Here is a 23877-nt window from a genome sequence, read left to right on the forward strand (position 1 = left end):
AGTCAATTTTGAACTTTAATTTTGTAGCTTGGAATAAAGACATCAGGAATTTTGGTGGTTGTAGACAACAAATTCTCTTTCTTGACACTTGTAGACATACAGCCTTGTGTCCCTGGTCATTAGAGTGGTAATTTTGAGTTCAGAGGTCTAGTGCCTGGATAACCTCTATTTTGTCCACATAATTACCTCAGATGGTTTCTTTTGAACTGGTGAGGGAACTGGGCTGTTCTCAGTGCTTTCTGCTTCGCTCTCACTCTCACTGCCCTCGGTGTTGGCGCTAGCATTGCTTGGGTGGCGAACCTTTTTATCATCACGAGGCTGGTGTTGGTGCTTAAAGTGTAGCACGGCCTCAAAGTTCATGACTGCCCAAGCGTGCCAAGCCTGTGGAAAAGGAAAAAAAGTCAACACCCATGGCAGAACAGCATTTAGGAAATTCCACTATAGATGTGCCAGATATGCTCGCTCACCTTGTACCACGTGGAGTCATGCTCTGTAGCAGCATTGTAATACTCCAGAACGTTGGGGATTGTGCATTCGTTAATGCCCTGTAGGTTAAGCTGCCATTCACCCAGTTTCAGGTAACACCTATAAAATGATGTATATAGTAAGAGAGTGAGATAGCAATAGATAAAAATACACTCAGGTCATACAAACCTAATAAATCAATATTAGCAGCCTTGTTTTAAATATTCTATTTTTCTCTTCTCTAAGCAGGTTACTCTAAAAGCCAATTTAGGCTGAAGTTAAAAGTGAAATGAATTCATTCCATCTGATTTAACATAATAAACTGTATCTGGACTTTACCATTGCAGTGTGGGGCTTACTTATTTAGAATTTAAAACATTTCACAGTTGAAATGATGTAAATGTAACATAAAAAGGATGACTGACATAAAAAAAAATGCAATTAAAAAAAATAACTAGCAATTGTGTGGTGGATACATAAGCATGAACTACGCAGAGGTCCACGTCAGAATGAATAGGCGGCATCTAATATGACTGTTTGTCACTGACCGGGCCATGAGTTTCTGTAGCTCCTGTTTGTGCTGAGGGTCATCGGCGACGTGCTGGGCCTGGAGTTGCACGTTGCTCACGAACTTCTGCATGTGTTGGAAGGCCTCAATCTGCGTTGCACGTGGGGCATGTTGGAGGAAAAAAAAAAAGGGGGAAAAAAATTCAAATGGACAAAGAAGGTAAAGGGTAAGATTACTCGCTAAGGCATGAGCTAAGAGAAAGCGCAAAAGCATAAACAAAACTATACAGTGCAGACTGGAAAACAGAAGCCACTGACCCACTTTTGCTAATATTCATACAAAATTGTGGTACAGGCTGGCTCAGTGGGGGGACCAAAGCCTTCTTTAAAATGCATCTGCAGCAAAGCTTTCTTAGTTTAGAGCTGATTGGGGAAGTTCAGTATTAAACTGCAGTGTGTGGACATTTCAAAGCTACTCTTGCTCTGAGGCTTTCTTGGCATTGCAAGGATTACATACTTGCTTTTGCCTAGGAAAGAAGAGAAAAATCCCAAACTAAACTAAATGTACAGACAACAATCTTGATGGCATTTACTGCCTCTGTTTTGTTCATTCTATGTGTTGGCAGTGTGACATCACGGCTCCCAGACAGCTACAGAAAACAGGATTTTTTTTTATTGGAAGTCTAGAACCACTTGCAGCTTGTGTGATCCTGCCAATGTCTAGGCAAGGCTGAGCACCTGGTATACAACACGGATGTACGGTCAGTACCTTTCGCGTACTCTTCCACATGTACTTCATGTAAGAATAGGTGACCTGCGGGTGAGCAGTGGGTAAGGGTTGGTCACTCTCCAGAGCTGGGTCCACGCCGAGCAGCATCACTAGAGTCTTATGTGACAGAGCCTGGAACAAGACAGAAGGACAATGTTACCTGTAAGAACTTTGCAACAGAAATGTAACTACTTTTTAAAGTAGTGACATTGGCCCAGCCTTTAATATATATTTAATATACACTATTTAGAGTGGACCTGAAGTGTGGGTATAAAAAAAAAAAAAAAAATTAAGCAAGTAAACTTTTCTAGTTAACTCTGAAAAGAGCTTACAACACATCAACTGTCCATTAACAGTATTTTTCCTATACCCAGCTTTAGGTTCATACAAGGATTTTCATTCATATGGGCCAACATTTTCTTGAAATCTTGAAAGTTTGTGACTAATGTCTCACTGTATGTAATAACAGTTACATTAAAGTTTTATAGAGACTTAAACAGCTTTCCCCTGCAGGACACACCCTGGGCATCTATATGATAATTAATGATGTAAGTGTGTCTGCTGCGAATCCTCCCAATGGGATGGCACACGTCACCTGAGCTCATGCCTCAAAATGCTGACAACTTTGTGCACATCATTAACATGTTTCAGCTTTTAAATAAATATAAAACTCCCTTCTGAGTCAAGAAAAGGTAAATTGAAAGATTTTAAAATAATCTTGCCTGTCCCTTTCTGCAAAAATGACTAGCCTGGTCATTGATTCTTCTAGCACCAATTCAACTTTAAAATTTAAACATTTATAATTTATCAATATTATTACACAGTATTTATTTAGCTCTGACATAGTATGCAGCACTGTGTAAAGCCCATAGTCATGTCACTAGCTGTCTGTTTAAGTAGCTCACAATCTAATGTCTCAATCACAGTCATATGTCATAAATACAATCTAAGGTCAATTTCTAGGGGGAAGCCAATTAACCTAGCTGCATGTTTTTGGGATGTGGGAGGAAACCGGTGAATCTGGTGGAAACCCACACATACATTAGGAGAACCTACAAACTCCATGCAGATAGTATAAATGCAAATATTGCTTCTGTATGATTTTTCAAGCTTTTATAAAAGGCTATTTTTAACCAAAAGTATTGGGCAGCAAAGAAGTAGAATAGGAGAAAATGCCCTAAATGTAAACAAATGCTCCATTCGTTTAATTTGGAGCATTTATAGGCAAATTCAAGCATTTGGGGTTTTTGATTGTAAATTATGGGCGCTATAATGCTTTTTAAACACTGCAGGGGGAGTTTTCCTCACAGCTCATAATTTTTTTTTTCTGGTGAGCTCTGTCTCATTGAAATGTATAGGAATTTCAAACACGGGCTGGGGGAAACAGTCCAAATAGTCTAAATGCTAAGATGATTGCATGCTTTATAATAATTAGAAAGATGATTTGGCTCGTTTGTGGCATTATTAAGGATTTTGATTCCTTTTTTTTTTCAGGCAAGTTCAGACATACTTTGACAAGCCCAACTGGTCGCTACAGATAATGCATGCTTTTTTTTGTCTTTACAATTTTCTAAAGCAACTTTTTTTGTCAATGTTTTTCTTCCTTTAGATCTTACCCTTTGTTTTGGGTGACAACCATCTAGCATGTGTGTGGGGCTTTTACAATAGGTACCTGTGTTGATAGTAGCAGTTTATTCTGCCTACAGTTTGCCTTTCCTGGTTTTACTTTTCTTGTTCATCGAAATGTTTTTGCAATTTGTAGTAAGTGAGGAGAAATCTCCTACTGGAGAACAATTATTGCTTTAAAATGTAAAATAAAAGGCCTTTAACCCTTTCCTGACCAGTTCAAAACTCTCTGAATAAACATTCAGATGCAGGCACCACAATCTGACCTCCAAACAGCTGCCATAAACAAAGCAGCTGGGACTTACATGATCAATATCACCAATTTGATTGAAAGCTTACATGATAAGCTGGCTGCCATTGATAACCATACTACTTAAGGTGCGTACACACTTCCAATTTTTATCGTTCCAATCGAACGACGAACGATCGATTGGGCAAAAAAACGTTCGTAAAAAAGTAACCAACGACGCCGACGAACGAGGAAAGTCGCTGGAAACGAACGACCGGACCGGCGGATCGGATTGGACGACGATCGTTGACCATCGTTCGTGTGTACGGTCGTTCGTTGATCGTCCATGTTCAGAGCATGCGTGATGAACGAACGTCCGTCACTTTCCTGTCGTGCACATAGTTCCTCTATCGCTCAAACGATCGTATCTATTGTGTGTACAATATCTACGAACGATTGTGTCGTTAACTCTATGTGCAGGATCGGTGCTATACGATCGTTCATATATATCGTGCATGAACGTTCGTCTTCCAACGATAATAATTGGAAGTGTGTATGTAGCTTTACTGTAACATGACTCGGTTGGGTGTTTTTCTAAAAGTTTTGACTTTAATGTCTGCATGCTAGTCTGTGACTCAGAAAAAAATACTGAATCCAGAAAACCAACATTTTTTTACAAGGAAATCAGAAATGGCAGCAAACATACTCTCATGTCTGTTTTTCTTAAAAAAAGATGATTGTTTTCTGTGCACAATTCTTCAACATTACAAGTGCACCTTAAGATGTTAAATCTCTGCAGTGACATGCATTACTGACACAAACTGTGTTGATTGACAGTGCCAGTCCCTGTACCATTTAATGCACTTAGGGAGTATTGAAAGTTGAAGTTTGCTTACTTTCTAACATAGCAATGTAACGTAATAGCAGGCAGTGCTGACTGACAGATGTAAAAACAAACGGATGATACTCGGCAGATTGTCTGAAGGAGTTCTTACCAGACGTCCGCTCTTGCTGCACAGGCTGGCGTACTTCAGCCATGTCCTCATGTCCTCGTGGGGGCTGACCACTAGGGACTGGACCATCAGGATCTTCTGCCAGTCTTCCACGATTCGCTGACAGCCCTGTAGCAAATACAACAGAATTATCATAGGAGTAAATGATAGACATGCCATTTTCAATTCTAGGGGGTAAATTGAGGGAATAGGGGGTAAATTGAGGAACTGCTGAATAAACAAAAAAGTATAGAGTAATACCATACAAAAAACTACTTTTATATATCAGAATCACATGTTTAATAAAAAGCGCTATTACCCCTTGAACAAAAGCACAGAAGAGGTACTGGTATTGGACTGATAAACAGCAGAGGCTATTCTCTTTAAACCCCCGTCCCTAGCATCACAGTTACCTTTCTTCTACCACCAGTCATTGTTCTATTCAGCTGCCAGCGGAGTTGATCAAGTTGGAGCCTATACAAGGTAATGGACTATAGTTATAGTACTGCTGATAACTAATCATTGGTTCAATGCTCTCTAATAAAACAAGCTACTTGCTCTTTCTATACTTGGAAGTAGCTGGTCTAATGTGAATGAGCAGAAAGGTAAGGCATCAAAGGAAAGGTTGATATACTGCAGAGATAAAAGGAAAAGCATTACCCTGCAATGGATAGGCACAAGTTTAGAGGCTGGAGACCTGTAAACATTTCACACCTCATTATATAGGGCTGTCACTCTACCTGTCCTGTATTCTAAGCAGTGGAGGCTCTTTGGTTCCCTTATAGGCATAGCAACCTTCATGTGGGCAGTAATGTGTGGGTGACTAGTAAGGTTTACTTGCAGATCAAACTAATACATGGGTGGAAGTATCATGACATGTGCAAAACTGCATACATAAGTGTTGTCACCTTCTATATGCTATGCAGTCATGTAAGTACAGCAAAGGTACAGATGTTCACAAGAGTCTGTTCAACACTTAATACACAGTACCTTTTTTTAGCTGTGTCCTGTTTACTTGACAGCCATTTGCCTATTTTGAGCTTTTAATTAAAATTATACAAATTGTACAAAAAAAAAAACAAAAACAAATCTAGAGGCATTATGGGCACCTGGTTCCACTTGCTAGGCTTATGTCACTACAGCTCTGCAGGTACAGAATAGTGAAGTAGCATGCACATATGGACCGTGGGGCTGAAACGTAAAAAAAAAAAAAAAAAAAAAAAAAAAAAAATTCAACACACCAAGTTTGGAATTCTGCAGATTACTTGGCCAACATAGCTTTACCATAGACTTTAGATTAGAGTCACTGACAGCATGACTGCTATTATTAGTTTTTCCTAAGAGGCTGGTGGGTTTTTATTTTTAGTAAAAATCACTATGGAGAAAACTGCAAAATTGAAAGATTAATCATTTAAAAAAAATCCAAAACTGTAAAAGAAACATAAAAATAAAATGTTTTCATTAGTGTTTTTAGGCAGCTCAACCTTTTATATATTTAGAATAGGCAAATGCAAAGGAAAGATTAAGAACGTTGGAGCTAAATGGGCTTCAAAAGGTGTGAATGACGCCGATACTGTAGACCTTTTCAGATGCGTGATAATATGAATAACGCGCCTTCCAGACAGACATGGCCAGAAGGCACTGGCACTTACCTGCGTTTCCCCTGGCTGGGTTCAGTTTGTGCATTTCCCAGATGTCAATGTTTGCAGGACACTTGGCCAGAAAGACAGCCACTGGCCGTTAACGCTATTCCCTTCCAGCACAAACCGTCTGCACATAGGATGAGCATTACCTTGTGCACAGTCTGCCTGTGCGGCCAGGATGCCAGCACGCGTCCCGACTATCTGGCTACTGGAAGTGAGAAATACCTGCTCCCCCCACCTACTACTAACCTAATAAAGACTGTAACAGACGCTACAATGCGCAACAGAAATGTGACTGGGACTCTGACTAAATAAAATGCCCAAAGAATGTCCTGCGGAGTGAAAGACTTGTAAACAGCGGTATTAATAGAAGCTTTGATCCTTCTTTCCTTCACACCCTGTACCTTCGGCATAAAGCTCTAAAATATGAGTTTCCTAACTGGTTTCCATCCTGCCATAAAAACCCATCCGTCAGTCTGCTGCCAGACTGTAAGGTGCCCAAAATGTTTTTTCCTCCGAGAATATATGAATGAAATAATATGTGCTGTTTAGGGTGAGGACCAAAAAGGTGATCAAAGCCTGCAGTGTAGGAACCTCTTAGAAAGTTGAAAAAAGTCAGTTGCTTCATCTCTAAAAGTGTTCGGCCCTAACAGAGAGGCTTTGAAAACGCTGGCTTGTAAAGTGAACTTGTACTATGTCAAAGTGACAATGGTATAGGCAGGCAAGTAGATAAAAAACATGTTTTGTTTTCATATCTGGTGCCTCTACCCTAAATGGACAAAAGTATGTAGAAGCCTACACTAAATGGTTAGAACTATGTTACCACTCCTCTAAATGAGTTCATGTGTTTCCAAATGGGTTCTTTCAACTGTGTAATTTGTACATAATGTGACCAGTCTGGTGTAGAGGATTGCAGGTGAGCTGGACAGAACTCTGACCTAAACCCTACTGCTGAAGAGGAAAACAGTGATCAGGTAAGTTATCATGGAAATTCTAACCACTTGGAGAACAATATTCATTTATTTGGTGCCCTACATAAAACATAGCCAAAATGTTTGGGGGGTTTGGGACTCCGTTTTTATGCCTTTTTGTAATGTTATACTTGTGGATTGTGGGGACTGTAATCAATATCCTGATATTAATAGGTTCTGTATGGTATATATCTGCCTGTACTAGAAAATATACCATAAAGAATAAAATTTTGACCTTACCTCTAAATAGGTAAATAGCAAAAAGGTATTAAATTTTGATCTCAATCCATAAATTACATGTTTCATGTTTCTAAGACAGGACCAGATAGCCAGGGAACACCTTGTGCTGCTAGAGTGCTGGGAAAACTGATATTTAGATAATCTTTGTTATTAAATAACATTGGTCAGCCACACTACTCACCTGTAGCCGATCCCACCAGGTCTGACGTATAATCTCTCTTCGTTCTGGCACCAGCTTATACTGAATGACTTCCTCCAGCTCGGACAGCATCTGACATGTGACCATGGCCTGAACAGAAAACAGGAAAAGGCATTGATTTTCTTTTCATGAGAGCTATCTACATAACTGGCTGCCAGAATTAAGAATTCTAGAACCAGGTTCCATTTCTACAGAGTAAAAAAACAAATGGTGCATTTGACTGGATGGCTGCAAGGAACACTGATAGTTTATCTTTCAAACATATTCACAATAGTTCTTGGTGTTAGACAATTTCTTATAAAGGTAACACATGAAATATTTACCCCGTATGCTCGGCTGTAGCTCTCCCCAGCCATGGCTGTCAGTTCTGCATCCAGCATGTCTCTGGCCTTGTCAATGCACTGCAAAATAAGGGAGAGGTCAATATAACAAAATCTTCATAACTAAAAAAATATATAAATATCAGAGAAGTATCAGAACATTTAATGGGTAAACTTTATTTTTCAGAACCAGACCAGAAGTGGCAGCCCACATAATCTCTCAGTACAGGTCCTCTTTATATGTCTGGTCATGGAAGCTAAATCCTCAATTTAGGTTATGTTAAACAGTAAATCATCCAATTACATCTCCTATCTCTCAGGATCTCTATTGGCAAACATTTGGGTCTGTACACCTGCTGTGTCCATTAAGAGGAACCCAGACCATTCCTAATGAATTATTAATGTTATTTTAGGGAAAAGGCTACAAAAGAGATGGAAAGTCTTGTCAGTGGAGTCTCCAAAAGATATAAGAATCAGCACAGCAGACACAACCTACTACATAAGTGAAATAACACTTCTGAAATAACTGACAACTCAGCAGCAAAAAAAATTCTGACACATTTACTCGGCTATTGATTTTTCCAGGGGTTCTTACCTGTTGGGCGAGAGAGTAGAGATCCTGGTGCAAAGCCAGCACAGCTCTGTAAAAAGCTCCATCATGGGTATCTCGGGGGATTAGGCATGTGTACTCCTCCATACTGTCCCATTGCTCTGAAAGACAAAGCAAAGCACCAATTACAGCACAGATCCAACCACCTCTATTGATCCAAACAAACCTACCAGTCTCAGCTGGTAAAGGATTAAAGTATGTTAAAAAAGGCACACTGGGCATTAAGTTGTAGTGAGGCTATCATTTCCTTGTGTAAGGGAACAGTGGTCTCCTGTGAGACACTACATGTACCTTCTTCCAGCAGTAGCCCCATTGGGAATGAATGGAGGTGGAAGTGAGCAATACTAGTACCGCTCACTGCTGCCAAATGATCAGATACTGGTTCTTTAAGAACCAGCGCTGCAGTGCTATTGACAAGCAAGGTGCCAGTTCCGTGCATTTGCCGATCCCGAAGCAGGTCTGAACCTGCCCATATAAAATAAAAATATAAAAAATAAAATTAAACAAATTACATAAAATACACAAATAAATATATAATAAATCCACTTTTTTTTTGCAATTTGTCAGTTAATAATTAAAAAGAAAACATCAGAAGGTTAATTATAGAAATCTGCCAAATAAAAAACCTCAAGGTCCTTTTAAAAAATGTAAAATTATTTTGTTAGGCAAATTAGTCAGCATTATTGTTAATTGAGGCTTCTGAATTTGGTCTGGGTATCCAGTCTTTATTAACCTTTATGGAGGGGTTAAACACACAATCAGGCAGCTGTTAACAAGTCCCTTACACATTTACAGGATCCACTGACAAAGAGTGCAGCGCTATGAGGATTCAGAAAGCTTTCAGTATTCACTAGAGAATAGCGTTAGGAACGCAGTAGCCTCAAGGAGCTTTAATCTGACTTAATTCCATCCAGCTCTTTAAATAATTACAACATATGCGGTTCAGTAAACATTCTAGATGACAAATGTGAACGAAGGGTTGCTGGTCCTTTGAAAGCTTGGGATAAAGTGGCACCTTTTTAAAAGTCAACAAACTTGGAAAATGTGACGGGTGTAACCCATTACTTTCTAATTAGTGATTAACTAAACTTTGCAGAAAGAAATAACCACAATCTAGACAAGTAATCAGGAAAGGGTTTGTATTCTGGCTTGTGTGTATACGTTCTGCAGATGGGACTATAGAAGTGATGGTTATGTAATCCCATTAGGTCTGGAAGTCTGTTTGGTTACACTGGACCAGTCACACAGCTGTTCGTTTACGATGAAAGGAGACATGACATGCGGTGTTACTATGTTACATAAACCAGACGTCTTACCTAATCCCCAAGCTGCGGCTGCTGCCATCCTCGCCATCTTGGCGCGGGCATCCTCGTTGACATTGGTCCAGTTCTCGCAGCACTGTTGATGGAGCTGCCCCCTGTGATAGTGACATAGGTAAAGATGTGGCGTGACTATGGCATGGATTTGCATAACTTAAACACACGCATAATTGGCACACAGAATATATGGCCTTTAATGTCATGAGAAACGTGGTGTGCAACAACTAACAACCAATCAAAATTGATATTTGAATGGCTTAGAGAGGGTACTGTAACAAAAGGTGATTTCTGATTGGCTGCTAGTTGGTGGAGCATTCTTTGCTTTAAGTGTCCTATAGCAGTGTTTCTCAACCAGGGTTCTCCTGGATGTTGCTGAGGATTCCTTGAGCAATGAGCAGTTTGTGACTCTCAGATCAGTTTAGGTGACACCAATGATTTTTTTTTAGCTATCTGTAAGGGTGACATTCTTCCCACTGGCCAGCAATGTAAGGAATCCTTCCCACTGAACACCACACTAATATACTGTGAGCTGTGGATATAGTAATTATAGAAGGGGATTACCTGAAAATTATTTAGGGGTTCCCCCATGGTAAAATCTTTAAGAAAGGCTGGACTAGAACTTTTTTTTTTCGCTTATGAAAACTACTTGAAAGTTCAGTTAAAGATTAAATTAAATAAATGTAAACCATTTACCACAAATAACTGATTAGAAACAAGAGGGTGAGGTGCCTGGGTGGATTGCAGCACAGAGGAGGGCAAGAAGCTGCAACAAGGAACAGTGGAGTGCCCCTACTGGCTATGCCCTGTAACAACTAACGTGTACACACGTGAGATAATTCTGATCTGATTATCACTAGAGGGCTGATATCGGACAAGAATCTGACATGTGTACAGTGCTCTGTTCTAGTGGATCCATAAACGACGAAAAATTGTAATACAAGTAAAGAGAAGAGATAGCAGGGGGGTGCCGCTCCGTCGTTCTCCCCCCTACCTTCTCCATAGAGCAGAATGGTGCGGTATTTACAGGACTCCTTCAAAGATCGTGAATGATCCTTTTTAACGAAAAGTGTGTATGCATCCTTAATAAAAAAAAAAAGACTTGCTGAAAAATGTATTTATTTATTTAGAAATTTTAGAAATCCATGATCAGGGCAGGTCATTATGCAAAAATCCCACCTACCTCTCTGGATACCAGTCAAAATAAAACCTGAACCGCGCATGCACACCTAAGCTTTGGTTGTTACTATATGCGTGCCAGGAAATGAATGTTGTGTCATCCCAGCCTGCCCAATGAAGATGGCCAAGAATCATCTCCAGGAAAAGAAGAAAGATGGCGGTGCCTTGTGAGTGGGTTTAGCTTTGCTTTAAGCCGAGGAAACAGCTCACATATATCTATTAATTGGCGCGCTTAGCATTCCTTTTCTAAAAACCTGTACAGGCATAATGTAACAAAATCGTTAATAAATCCTCTTTTGTACAAGTGACTGATTTACTGCCTCGCCTTACAACTTTAAAATTTGTCGGCAAGACGTATTTATCTTTAATATGTCTGAAAATACAAAAAGTCCTGTCCGTCCTAGAAAGAGAATGGCTTATTAGGCACAGAAGTGGCACTTTTTTCTTTTTTTTTACGTGACGTGGATCCAAAACATCGACACCTGCTTTGGATTTATGGCAAGAACAATATTGCAACCCTTCTTAAAATGTTATTATAGCAATTTTCCCGTCATAACACCGTAACACAGTCAACTCTGACTAATCGCCCAAATCTGCCATAATAATCCGACAGGTTCTGGTCCTACTGGAAAGGGGAACAAATAAAAGAGAAGAAAAAAAAAATTCCATAGCATTCTTTATCCGTGTCAATATGTTTTCCTTGGCTGCTCCTGCCAATGTGCTCGCTAGTTTAATGGACTGGGATGCGAGCTCGTCGCTGGATGTTGTCATAGCATTTCCATTAACAAAGAGTTTGCGTTGGATCCTATGTCAACATTCCGGCTTACTCTATCCGACAAGTATGCGCCTATACGCCATCCCGCTTACATTTCCCCTCTCCGCGTCATAATTGCTGAATCTGTGCTGAAAATGTGCTAAACTTGTTTAGGCTGGAGGGGATCTGATGGTAAATGTTGTTTTCGCAGACTTTGCGAAGGCAGGCTACGTCCTGCACAAAATATGTACATTTTCCTTCTTATGTAAGGATTATGCCAAATATTTAATCCAGGCAGAACAAATAGCTCCAATAAACTTATATAACATTAGGTTATGCAGGGCTGATCCTTCTTCAGAGGCTCTGACCATCCAAAAACAGTTTAACCAGTTAGGGATAATGGAAAGACTTTGCCTCCCTTCCTGCCCCCACTACACCTTCTTTGCCCACTGGGTATTAGGAAATAGCAACAGAGACTTTTGTGTGAATGATGCCTCCAAACTGTGGTTGCAGGATTTAATTTTGTTTAACCTATCAATGACGTTAATTTAATTATGAATTAAATTTTGTGCAGATCGTCAGCTTGACCTCTGATCTGCACAAATCTTAGATGCCGAAAAAGCACTCGGGTCTTCTTGGAGGATTTTTAGAGCATTGTGGGATATTGGGTTATGGAACGATTAAAATCTTTTATTGCATTTGGTCTGTGTCCCATTGTAGAGAAATGCCTAGAACACTAGATAAATGTCTTCTCGACTCATCATTAGATAACTGACCATCCTAAAAATTCTGAGAGAAGGTGACCCAGCTAAAATGATTTACAGGTGCCAGGAGCATTTCAGCCTTTTTGGTTTGGTTCATTTTAATTTTAACAAAGCTTATTAAATTTACAACATGGTTTTCAGTGTTCTCCCCAGGCCCCTGTTAGCTGGGTGTACCACCCGGCACTTTTCAGTAACCACACAGCTATTTTTGGAGTGGTTACTAAAAAGTTGGTTCACAATACAGGGGTCACCACTGATATATATGGAGTCACTCCGACAAAAGTGCCCACCCCCAACACATTTCAACCCTAAAACAGGACTTAATCTGTAAAGATGAGACTAATAGAAAAAAGGCTGACCTCAGCTTTACATTAAATCTCATTTGTCTATATTTGTGTATCTACCAATTACTGTGACAATTTTCCATTTAATGCAACCTTATGCTGAGTTTTCTCATGCTATGCTATGAATTTCCTATATTTGTGACAGATTCACTTTTAAGTCTAGATAAAAGTCTCTGCTGATGCTGCAGATCTGCAATAGAGGTCCATGTTATTTTCTTCATGTGTTCCTCTGAGATGCTGGAGATAGTGCAGACTTTCAATAATTGGGCTTTATGCATACCAGACTATACGGAATGACAGCCATTGAGAGTCCAGGAGGAAACTGTCAGGTTCGCTTCATATCCAAGCGTGCTTTTGTGAGTTTTTCCACTGATGAGGAAATGGGGAATGAGAGTTTGTGATTTTAGCTCAATAATTAGAGAATCGCACACATTGTGAGGAGACAATTCCAACGTTCAGATCCTATAATTCTCAGAATGACATCCCGATAGGTTGACAGAGGACCTCATGTGACTCGTAGATTTCTAAATTCATGACCATATGGCCAACCGTTAGCAGAGCAGCCAGACAGACATAGAAGAGGAAAGAGAATACCCGATACATTGCAAAATGACAAAAAATTATCATACAGAGAGAAGGTTACCCCGTTTCCAGGAATGCATGGGGCTGATGTAATACTCAAGAGAACCATGCTTATTCCTATACCAGAATTCAACCAAGCCCAGCGGCTTCTCTGCCCAATGTAACTCTGTGTTTCATTATTCAATTCTGATACATTACAAGCTGAATCTGTTACCTTATTGATATAATTACATTAAAATAGTCAAACTCTGAGCAAATATAGGTCAATGTAAACTGTTAAATGCATTTTTAAAGACTGCTAGCATATGTACCTGAAACTCTTCTCAGATTAAAGCTGAACTCAAGGCAGATATAAAATATACAAATAAAAATGATGAATAATTTGCTTTTTCAATTGCCTCTTGCATACTAATTCAATTTACCCATATAAAAAAACTCTACTCATACTAAAAAAAGTAAGTGTCCTTTACAACATATGAGAATAAGAGTTCCTATTCTATATTCCCTTTTCTTGTTTTTCATACTTTCTATGTATGAATGTATTACTCTTGATATTGTCTATATATTGATGCTAAGTTTGCTGTTTATTATCTATGGTTTGTTTATTTTATATATCTAACTAAGTGATATCTGTACTATTAGTTCACTCATCTCCAGTTCCCCCGAGGAAGTCAATAGGGCAAAACACTTAAGGAAAAAGATTTAAGATTCGCAATAACCTTGTTTCATGCAAACTACGTTTTCATTCCTTATTACCCTCTATATGCTAGGAGTGTGTGTGTATAGCCTAATATCCCAAACAAAGCTACCCAGGTTGGATGAGGTTGGGATTACTTTCATCTTCATTGTAAAATTTCTAATGTATCTTTGGTGATATCTCTGTGACAAGAATATTTTCTATTAATACAAATAGCCAACATGCAAATTAGGAGCAAGCGAATAGGTCAAGACCATTCCAGAGAGTCGGGGCAGCTCTTGAAAAGTCCTGGAGCCGTGCATGTGACGAGGTTATGAGTGAGGAAGTCATTAATAGGTAATTGGAGGAGCAAAAAGAGCATCTATGAGAGTGTTTTACTTTATCTAACATTCAATACATCCAGAAAAGATCATGGAGATGCCAGGACTCTGTCTTTGGACCATGGCTCCTGAAAATGAAGGAGGAACAACTCCTCCATAGGTCAGTACACTCAAAGTGTAAAACCCAAAGATTACAAGTCCACTAGATCAAACATGCAGATGGGTTAATTGGCTTCCCCCCAAAATTGACCTTAGACTGTGGTAACGACATGAGATTAGATTGTAAACCCTGGAATTTGTACAGCGCTGAGTAACATGTTGGGGCTATATAAATACTGTGTATAAATAATAATAATTACTGGAGACTATTATTTGTTCATTATTTTGGGTGAAAATGTAGCTTCTATACAGATGATACATATTACTGCATAGCGACCCACTGTGCTGAATTCCTTAAGAACTAAAAATTAGAAGTTCTTGCAATGGGAGGCCAGCCAATCATCCTTTAACCTCCCTAGAGGTAACCTTGAGTGTGAAAAAAGTTGCTAAAAGTGGTAACCCCGAGTCACACTTGGGATGGGTAAACCTATGGGAAGGTTAGTAAATCGAGCTCTTACCTAATCCGCCGGTGTCCCGCGCCGTCCAACGTCACAATCTTCGTCTTTTCTTCTTCCTGCTTCTGCACACGATGAGTCACCGGGGAGTTCCCGATGATGTTGGTGCGTGTGTACGTTGCCGGCGGGGCGGGAAATTCAAAATCCATTTGTATTGCATTCAATACAAAATAACTATTGAATGCAATACATTGGATTTTTATGTGTAAAAGCAGTACATTGTTTTCAAGAACATTTATTTTACAGTATATATATTAGTATATGTATTTTTTTTTTTAAATATATAGATTTTTTAATTTCTTCAATTTATTGTTTTTACGTGATTTTGTGTTTTAAACTTTATTATACTCATACAATTATATTATAGTGTAAAATACATTTTCATGAAAAACAATGCACCTCTTTTAGACATATAAAACCGGAAAGAAATGAACCGGTAGGGAGGTTAAAGAACATAGAAGAACTGACTATAGCTGAGCAGCCTGCAAGCGCTCATTTTTTCCTCTTATGCAACTCAGCAATGGCAGCCATAGAAGTCTAAGGTCACACCCCTACAGATGCAAATATTATTTTACCAACCAAGTGAACTAAATGATGCTCTATATTTCTCTCCAGGCGCCATATTTATCCCCAAATTTGCAGTCCAGGAGAACAAAGATAACTAAGTATGTGAATGACATGACAGTTCCTTTTTTTGTTTTGCAAAAGCAAATATACAAAGTGAAAAAAGGTCACATTCAGCCCTAAACCATTCCCAGGGAAGAGTAAAAGTCAATGTTTGTCTCACATGGTCCTGGTTTCCTCAGCTTAATAAATGTTCTCTTCATTTGAGTATATGGGTAATCCCAGCAGACAGTGAGAGAAAGGAGATACAAAGGGGACACACATGTCAGTATTTACTAACTGTTTTTGTTCACAGCGGTGTCAGTGACCTGTGCGGCCCACACACACAGACAGGCGTGCTGAATATTAGGAGTATTTACACTTCATTTACAGGACAACTAGGGTTATTGACTGGTGGAGGGGGCATCCCGACATGGACATTCTGAAATGATTTACAGTGCTCATGGAATTCTTTAGTATGGAACAAGCCACTGTGCTAGGGTGATGAGTTTGCAGTCAGCCCAGCCTCAACAGAGCGTACATGCAATTTTCACCTTAATGCCTTTAGATCCAGAAAATCAAACAAGTCTACAAAGATAACCTTACATTTTTTACATTGGGGCAATGCCTTTTTACATTTCATTGCATCTTAAAAAGTTGATATAGAGATAAATTGATATATATATATATATTTTTTTTGCTGCAGTCGCTCACCCGGCTCGCAGAAAGTTGCAGTTACGTTTATAGAAACTGAAGGAAAATATTTCTCGTCAATCCTCCCCCACAGTCAATGCAATTAAAAAAAAAATTAAATAAATTACATTTTGCAATTTCAGACTAATTAACAAATCAATGAGCTACTCCAGCAAACACTGCAAGTTGTGCTTAAAGCCGAAACTTTTTCTTGTTCCACCTCTCCCTCCCTTATATATTTACTGTTAATTACTTATATTTACTTGAGCCAAACAGCAGTGTTCTCCCCAGCCCCTTTTAGCTGGGTGCACCAACCGGCACATTTCAGTAACCACCCAGCTGTTTTTGGGTGGTTACTGGAAAGTTAGGTCACAATACAGGAACCAACACATTTTCCCCCACCCAGCTTAAAAACATTTCTGGGGAGAATACTGCAAACACCTTGCTAATGCACCCTTCTTCCTTCTTTGACAAGGCAAGAACAGACATAGCCCCCAGTGCTTGCAACCTTCACGGATTCCAAAGTCACGCATCCCAGGAGGCTTAAGGCCCCTTCAAAAAATGTATGCATATATTGTAGTTTGGGGGCGTTTTGCGGAAAAATACCACTTCATTAGAAAACAAGGGACACAATGCATATTAACAACCACAATGAGTGAACCAGCTGAGTCTATCAATCTGGACAATAATATTGAATGTAATATATAGTGGTACCTTTGTATAAGTCCTTAATCCATTCCAGGTCCTTGGACCAACAGGACTTACACCAAACACATTTTTCCCATAAGAAATAAAAGGAAAATGATTAATCCGTTCCCATGAAAAATCTCCTATTGTTATTGGCATATTATACATTGATGGGGCTGTATGAAACAATTTAAACACAGCCTAATACTAATGACTCATTTTGACCCATACAAGTTCTAGCAAAAAGGTTGTATACCAAGCAAAATTTTTGGTGTCCAAACAGGACTTATAACAAGTTGGACTTATTCCAAAGCGGACTTATACTGAGGTACCACTGTATATTAGATAAATTTACTTTTACCAGTGAAGTATTTCAATATTACGATGGCCTAAAGGTACCTGCTGAAGTTTAGACTCCCAGAGGACACGTGCAGTCTAACGTGCCATGAAAAAACAACATAGGCAAGCTCAATGGATGTTTATGTCTGTACATCGCTCCTGCGAGAATAATCTACATGAAGAAGTCTGACAGAATGTGAGTTAACTACCTTTACAAGAATCATTTATGGTGCTTTGGGGATTAGCACGAAGAAGCCTTGACGTTAATACGTGAAATAACTTTCTAGGAACTGGGTCTGAGGAACATGACTGGTTTTGCAAAAAAATCTCAAGTCATCAGTTGACTACACATAAAGGAGGTGGGGCAGTAATTTCCCCAGGATTTATTTTTAAGCTAGGTGGGAAAAAGCAGCAGGCAGGTGGCAGCCTCTGTATATTTTCAGTACTAACCCAAAAACACCAGGGTGGTTACTGAAAAGTGCCGGGTGGTACGCCTTGTTAAAAGGGTCTGGGGAGAACACTGAAGGGGTGGAAATTACCAATTTCTAGCTTGGGCAAAACTGACAAAAGTTTAATCAAAACTTTTTAAAGTTTTCATGGACAGGTCTGTAAGGGGTATTATATTGGTCACATTTTTGCTAACATGCCCCTTTTATGGCTTAGGAGGTTGGACAATCATATACATATTAAAGAGCTGTGAAAGGTATATTAGAGAGTTGTGAAAGGTTAAAACAACCTTTCCTAAGTATTACCCTGGAAAAGTGTTTCTTAACCTTTTTTTGGGGGAATCCCTTAAAATATATTTCAAGTCCTATACTATCATTACTATATCCACAACTCACAGTATATTAGTGTGGTTGTCAGTGGGAAGAATTCCTCTTACATTGCAGGCCATTGGTAAGAATATCACCCTTTTAGATATCGAAAAAAATCAATCATTCTCGTCACTTAAACCTAAAGGGACAAACTGCTCATTGTGCAAGGAACACCAAGCAACCTATGGAGGAACACAAATATGTCTGATAATGTTCATACAGACTGACCTATCCCATCCCAATGACAACAGCTCCCGTCATTTATGCTCCTGGAGTTGAATGAGGGACTGAGAGAAAACCTCTTCAATTGCAATTATAAATATCACTAAAGAAATAATGGTTTTCAATTCTTTATGAAAAATTGAGCTGCTAGCTTTTATTGAACAGGAGAATGAGCATGTGCACAGACTTGCTGTACACTGCATTGCCAAAAGCACGCAGACCCGCTCCCAATGATTAGTTCAAGCGGTTTCAGTAAAGGGTACAGTTAATACTACAGGATACAAAGACAGTTTAAACTATTGTGCTCTTCCAAACTTGTGGTACTCATTTGGGAAGCCCCTTTTCTGTTCCAGTATGACTGTGCCCTTGAGCAAATAGCAAGATCCATAAACACATGGTTCGGTCAATGCATAATACACAGAAAGGCTCGCTTTAACAATGCTCCATATTATATTTTTTAAAACTGTACTGTGATTCTTGACTATTGAAGGTCTTCTTCAAAATGCCATTTCTTGCACAAATACCTGGAAGCGGTACCTGCAGAGTTGGTTGGCCCACTTTTAAAAGCAAGTTTTCCTAGGATTTCTTCTGATATCCAATCAGAATCAAGATACAAGACATAGTAGTCTGTACTTTTCTTCCTGGCCCTTTACAATTCTTTTTTTTTTTACTTTAACTACATAATTAGGTTGAAAAAAAGACATAGGCCTATCAAGTTCAACCACTAGGGAAATAAACATCCCAGATAAAAACCCTTCAGACATAGTTGATCCAGAAGAAGGCAAAAAAACCCTTATGAGCATGATATATGACCTAAGTTATATTCTGTGCTTATAGAAATCATTCAGCTTTTTCTTAAAGCAATCTATAGAACTTGCTAAAACTAATTTCTGAGGGAGCCAATTCCACATTTTCACAGACCTTCACCGGCCTTATGCGAATATTAAACTTCTTTTCCTCCAGACACAAAGAGCGCCCCCATGTTCTTTGTAATGATCTGTAATGACCATTTAAATAAAAATACTTGTATGTTAAACCCCTCAACAGTAAACAAAAAAATTCTGTATCCTTTATCACATTTTCTAGAGTTTTTAAAACCAATCACAAAAATCTCCTAAGCCTTGACGTGTTAATTGTAAATGTTCTTTTCAATCTGTTGAAATCATCTGAAAAACAATATTCTGTGCTGCTGCCAATATAGGTCCTTGTTATAGTATGACAGCGTTCTGTCCCTGTCTGCACTGTCCCACAAATGGTCTTCCAACGGTGGCCATTTCAACATGCTTATCTCAAATATGGATTACTGTTGTCACCAACAGCAAACCTACCCTCAGAAGCGCCATGCAGTCATTGGTGGAGTGTTTGTAGGTAGCAAAATGCTGCAAAGTATCTGCAAAAGTTGCACTAATATGATAGAAAATAGGTGAAAATATAAATTTTATTAAAACAAAATATTTTGACACTTAAACCTTAGCAAACCAAATTTTTGCCATTTGGTGACGCTGCTTGAACACTCCTATGCTCAGATGAAGAAAAATCTGCGTGAAGGCAATATGTGATTGTTAAAAGGCCATACTCATAAAACATGCCGGTATCTTTAAACATTCCAAGTAATAAGACTTTTCCTTGTTTGAAGGGGTTTATAATCTCCTCGCAAATGTTTTTACACTGTACATCTGTCATGGTTATCACTTTGTGTTTATTTAAAAAAAATTGCTGTAAAAAAGGAGCTGTAAGGCTTTCCGAGCCCCCAAGGAAACATATTTATTATTCATTCCAAGGAGGGGTTATTGCACAGACGCATGCAAAAACATTCCCCTGCATAGAAAGGGCCATCTGACGTCCAGGCCTCATTAAACTCAGCAAACCAGAATAATTTGATTAACAAGCACTAAATAAAATAAACTTCACTGGTGGCTCCAATACCAACTAGGTGTTTTCAGAATAGGTTTGGCTTGGGTGCAATAATCTAAAAATAAATGGCAAATTGTGTTTTTTAATTGGTTTACTGGCTTTAGAACATCACCTTTAAGGATTTAGCAAGTGGTCAGCCCGGATAACTTATGTTTGACTGGAGTTTTCCTTTAAGGACTGTACAACCTGAGGCTGTAGACACAACATTTCTAAATGACTAAGATTCACACCTGGTTAGCTATAGGTGATATTCTATGCAGAGTCTGTGGAAGCGCAAACATATTTTACATATCTAATAACCAAACGAACGTGCCAGCCCAATGGAAAAATTGCAGAGGGGACATTTTCCACGGATACGGCTATTGGTTTACACACCTGGAGAAAGCACACCTATCACTGCAGGGTGTTTCTCATAAGATGCTAGACAGCCATAAAATAATTTCTAATTAACAAGGGAAAGAGAAGGAACTTGTATTCTTGACATAACACGGCATATGAGTGTTGATTTGTTTAAAGCTAGAACATGAACTAAACAAATGGGTAAAATACAGAAGCCATGTGTGTTCTTGCTTGACTATTTCTGCTAGATCTGTGCAGTTATTAGAGCATGAATTAACTCCTGCACTTTGACTCCATGCAGGGGAGTCATGTAATAAAATCCTGTTTGCTCTGGAATGGCTTTGTATAAGCCACCTTGTAGTGGGTCAACAGGCTGGGCCTTACCGCGCAGTAGTGATGTCATTGCTGCTTTTACAAGGTAATGTATGTTTGCAATTGATGCACAATAATAAGTGGAATAATATTAGGCTTTAATAAATCACCTAAACAATGCTGGTAAATTATGTACTGCGGAAAACAAGCCTGGCTATAAAGTAAACTTGAGGGCTCTAATGTACATTTTGCATTTCGGCATCTATTACCTTTGCAGATTTTAATCACACTGGCTTCTCAATATACCAGTTTGTATATAACTCCACGCTATCTGGATGGAGTTTGTATATTCTCCCCATGTTTGCAAGCGCTTCCTCCGGGTACTCCGGTTTCCTCCCACATCCCAAAATGCAGTGCGGACATTGCATGCAAAATTTTAGGTAAATATCAGAGAATTAAACAGGCATCCCTGTATGGAAACTACAAGCCCCCCAGCATGCATGCAGTTAGGTAATCGGACTCCCACCAAATTGACCTTAAACTGTATTAAAGACATATGACTATGGCAGGGACATTACATTGTGAGCTCCTTTGAGGGACAGCTAGTGACATGATCATGGACTTTGTAAAGCACCAGCGCGAATTCCAAGATTTAGCCTTTTGATCAGGTTACCAAGAAGGCTATAGGACACCATTCTGGAATCAGAACGTGTGTTAAACATGCTAAGTGTCCGCACAGCCACGTCTGTCCTCTATATTGACTGTTTTTGTTAAAATAAAAATGTTTAAGTGAAAATGCTGCGTTACGCAGACAGGCTGCAAATGAGAACTGAGAATAAGATCAAGGTCCTTTGAAGCGGCGAGCATGCTGACAACCTGACACTATCTGCAAGAAGACAAGCACCACAGCGCCTTTTCGTATTAATATTCCTTCTGTGGCAGGGGTTCAAATTGCTTGTCTTCTTTTATTAAACAGCAAGAGCCACAGGGGTGTGCGCAACTATACTCTGGAAGAGTTGCTTCTATTTCTCATCTAAAGTGTACATAATCAGGCCTATAAGCTAGCCAGTATTTTGCATGATGAGTCAAAGATTGAAGCATTTCCTGAATGATTCTCAAGTGTCACCAAAGGTAATATCAATAAAACTTTTGTACTCAACCCCCAGGCTTGTGATTTAAATGTCCCTGTGGTTAATGAAATTTACATTAGTTCACTGCTAATCACAAATTTGTCCTAAGAAAACTTGTGCACAGTACTGGCGGTCTTCTGCATGAAACAGCAATGGACACTTTGGTAATGTCTTGATATCTTCCATGTTCAAAAAGCAGAAGCCCCATTATAAGCTAAGATGTGATATATAAATATATAATATATATAAAATGTGCAAAGCAAATTGTCAACTGACCATTCTCCCAGCGCCTCCAAACATCGCATGCGCCCCAAAATCAACTCTGAATCTTCCTTGTTAACCTCCAGCTTCTTCTCATAGGCGACCAAGGCATCCTCCCACTCATGCAGCTTCTCGTACCAGGTAGCCTGGATCTCCTGCAGAGGGACACAATGACAAAAGTCACCCTAAGGAAGAATTTGAGACAAAGGACAAAAGCTGAAATTAGCTGGCAAACAACAACTAAGCATGTCTACATCTCTGCAAAGGAAAAGGCAGATTACAATTTCAGCCCCATACAGCATAGAAAATTTTATTAGCTTTATTAGAAACAGCCCTGTAAAAAGGTTCAAACGTACAAAGGGAAGAGTCATGCTATGTTGTGACGCTTGCACCCTCGTAACAACCTGTTCCTTTACAATAATGCCAATTGTAAGAAAAAAGAAAACGCTTCCAGTGGTGTGTAGCCAGAATCTCAGATTAGTGTATGGAAGAGGAGAGGAAATGGATCGTCATCTTCAATCTGCACTGTGTTGAGGGCAATAGCCAGGTAAATGTGGAGTAATCCCAATCTAGTAGAGATTTAGGCTACGTACACACGTCAGATGATTCTCGTCCGATAATCACCTCAGGGCTGATATCAGAGGAGAATCTGGCATGTGTACAGGGCTCATCGTTCATGGATCTGTCCTGGCGGATACACGAATGATCATACCTGTATTAAAGGAGAGCGCAGCTCCACAGAGCAGAATGGTGCTGTATATACAAAGCTCATTTACTCATCGTGCAGTCTTTTGTTATTGGAAAGGATTGTGAAACATTCTTTCAAAAGACAATTATTGAACGTGTGTAGGCAGCCCTAGGGGTCTGGTCTGTCACCCACTTAGAACCCTTGCAGTACAAGCAACTTCTATGCATGTCATCGTAAACATGCAATGCAGGGCCGCCACAATGAAAAACCTGATGCGAAGGTGACACAGGTGAGCTCGATGGCTGATTGGAGAGACTACTAGGATTTAGAGATCAGGGCTTAATTATTGATCCACAAAAGGAAATTTTGTACACCCTCCTTAGAACAAGAAAAGCTTTTAATTATATATATATATATATATATATATATATATATATATATATATATATATATATATTAATTAACTATATTTCAAAACATAACAAAATTACCAACCAAATTGACCCCTCTAAACAACCTGTGGGAAAAAAAAGGTTATAGTCAGAACGATAGATATACCCGCAACCTTAATATTTTCAGTAACAGGTGATTTGAAAAGTCTACAGGTAAAAAAGGGAAATTCTTTGGAAACAATTTAGGGAGACATTTATCCAAAGTTAGTTTTTATTCTCTGTGAACATAAAATATCTCTCCTTGGAGTGCTTGTGGTTAGTGGTTGAGTTGGTTGTAGGAT

At 39.1% G+C, this 23877-nt stretch overlaps 1 protein-coding gene across 10 annotated transcripts in view; it reads right to left on the reverse strand.

Moving 5' to 3' along the window:
- MTOR (mechanistic target of rapamycin kinase) overlaps nucleotides 1–23877 on the reverse strand; it is a 90963-nt gene that overhangs the window by 24034 nt on the left and 43052 nt on the right. For 6 of the 10 annotated variants that reach the window (XM_072426918.1, XM_072426917.1, XM_072426925.1 and 3 more), the window contains exons 32-41: nucleotides 22472–22641; nucleotides 9888–9988; nucleotides 8557–8672; nucleotides 7965–8042; nucleotides 7624–7731; nucleotides 4592–4717; nucleotides 1741–1873; nucleotides 1014–1140; nucleotides 468–585; nucleotides 187–381 (exon numbers count right to left, since the gene is read on the reverse strand). In XM_072426918.1, coding sequence (XP_072283019.1) covers nucleotides 187–381; nucleotides 468–585; nucleotides 1014–1140; nucleotides 1741–1873; nucleotides 4592–4717; nucleotides 7624–7731; nucleotides 7965–8042; nucleotides 8557–8672; nucleotides 9888–9988; nucleotides 22472–22641 — 1272 coding nt within the window. The remainder of the gene's footprint in view (nucleotides 1–186; nucleotides 382–467; nucleotides 586–1013; nucleotides 1141–1740; nucleotides 1874–4591; nucleotides 4718–7623; nucleotides 7732–7964; nucleotides 8043–8556; nucleotides 8673–9887; nucleotides 9989–22471; nucleotides 22642–23877) is intronic. The other 4 variants (XM_072426926.1, XM_072426923.1, XM_072426922.1 and 1 more) reach the window with 3 other exon arrangements.

This window comes from Pyxicephalus adspersus, chromosome 11, assembly GCF_032062135.1.
Source record: "Pyxicephalus adspersus chromosome 11, UCB_Pads_2.0, whole genome shotgun sequence".
Classification (NCBI taxonomy): Eukaryota; Metazoa; Chordata; class Amphibia; order Anura; family Pyxicephalidae; genus Pyxicephalus; species Pyxicephalus adspersus.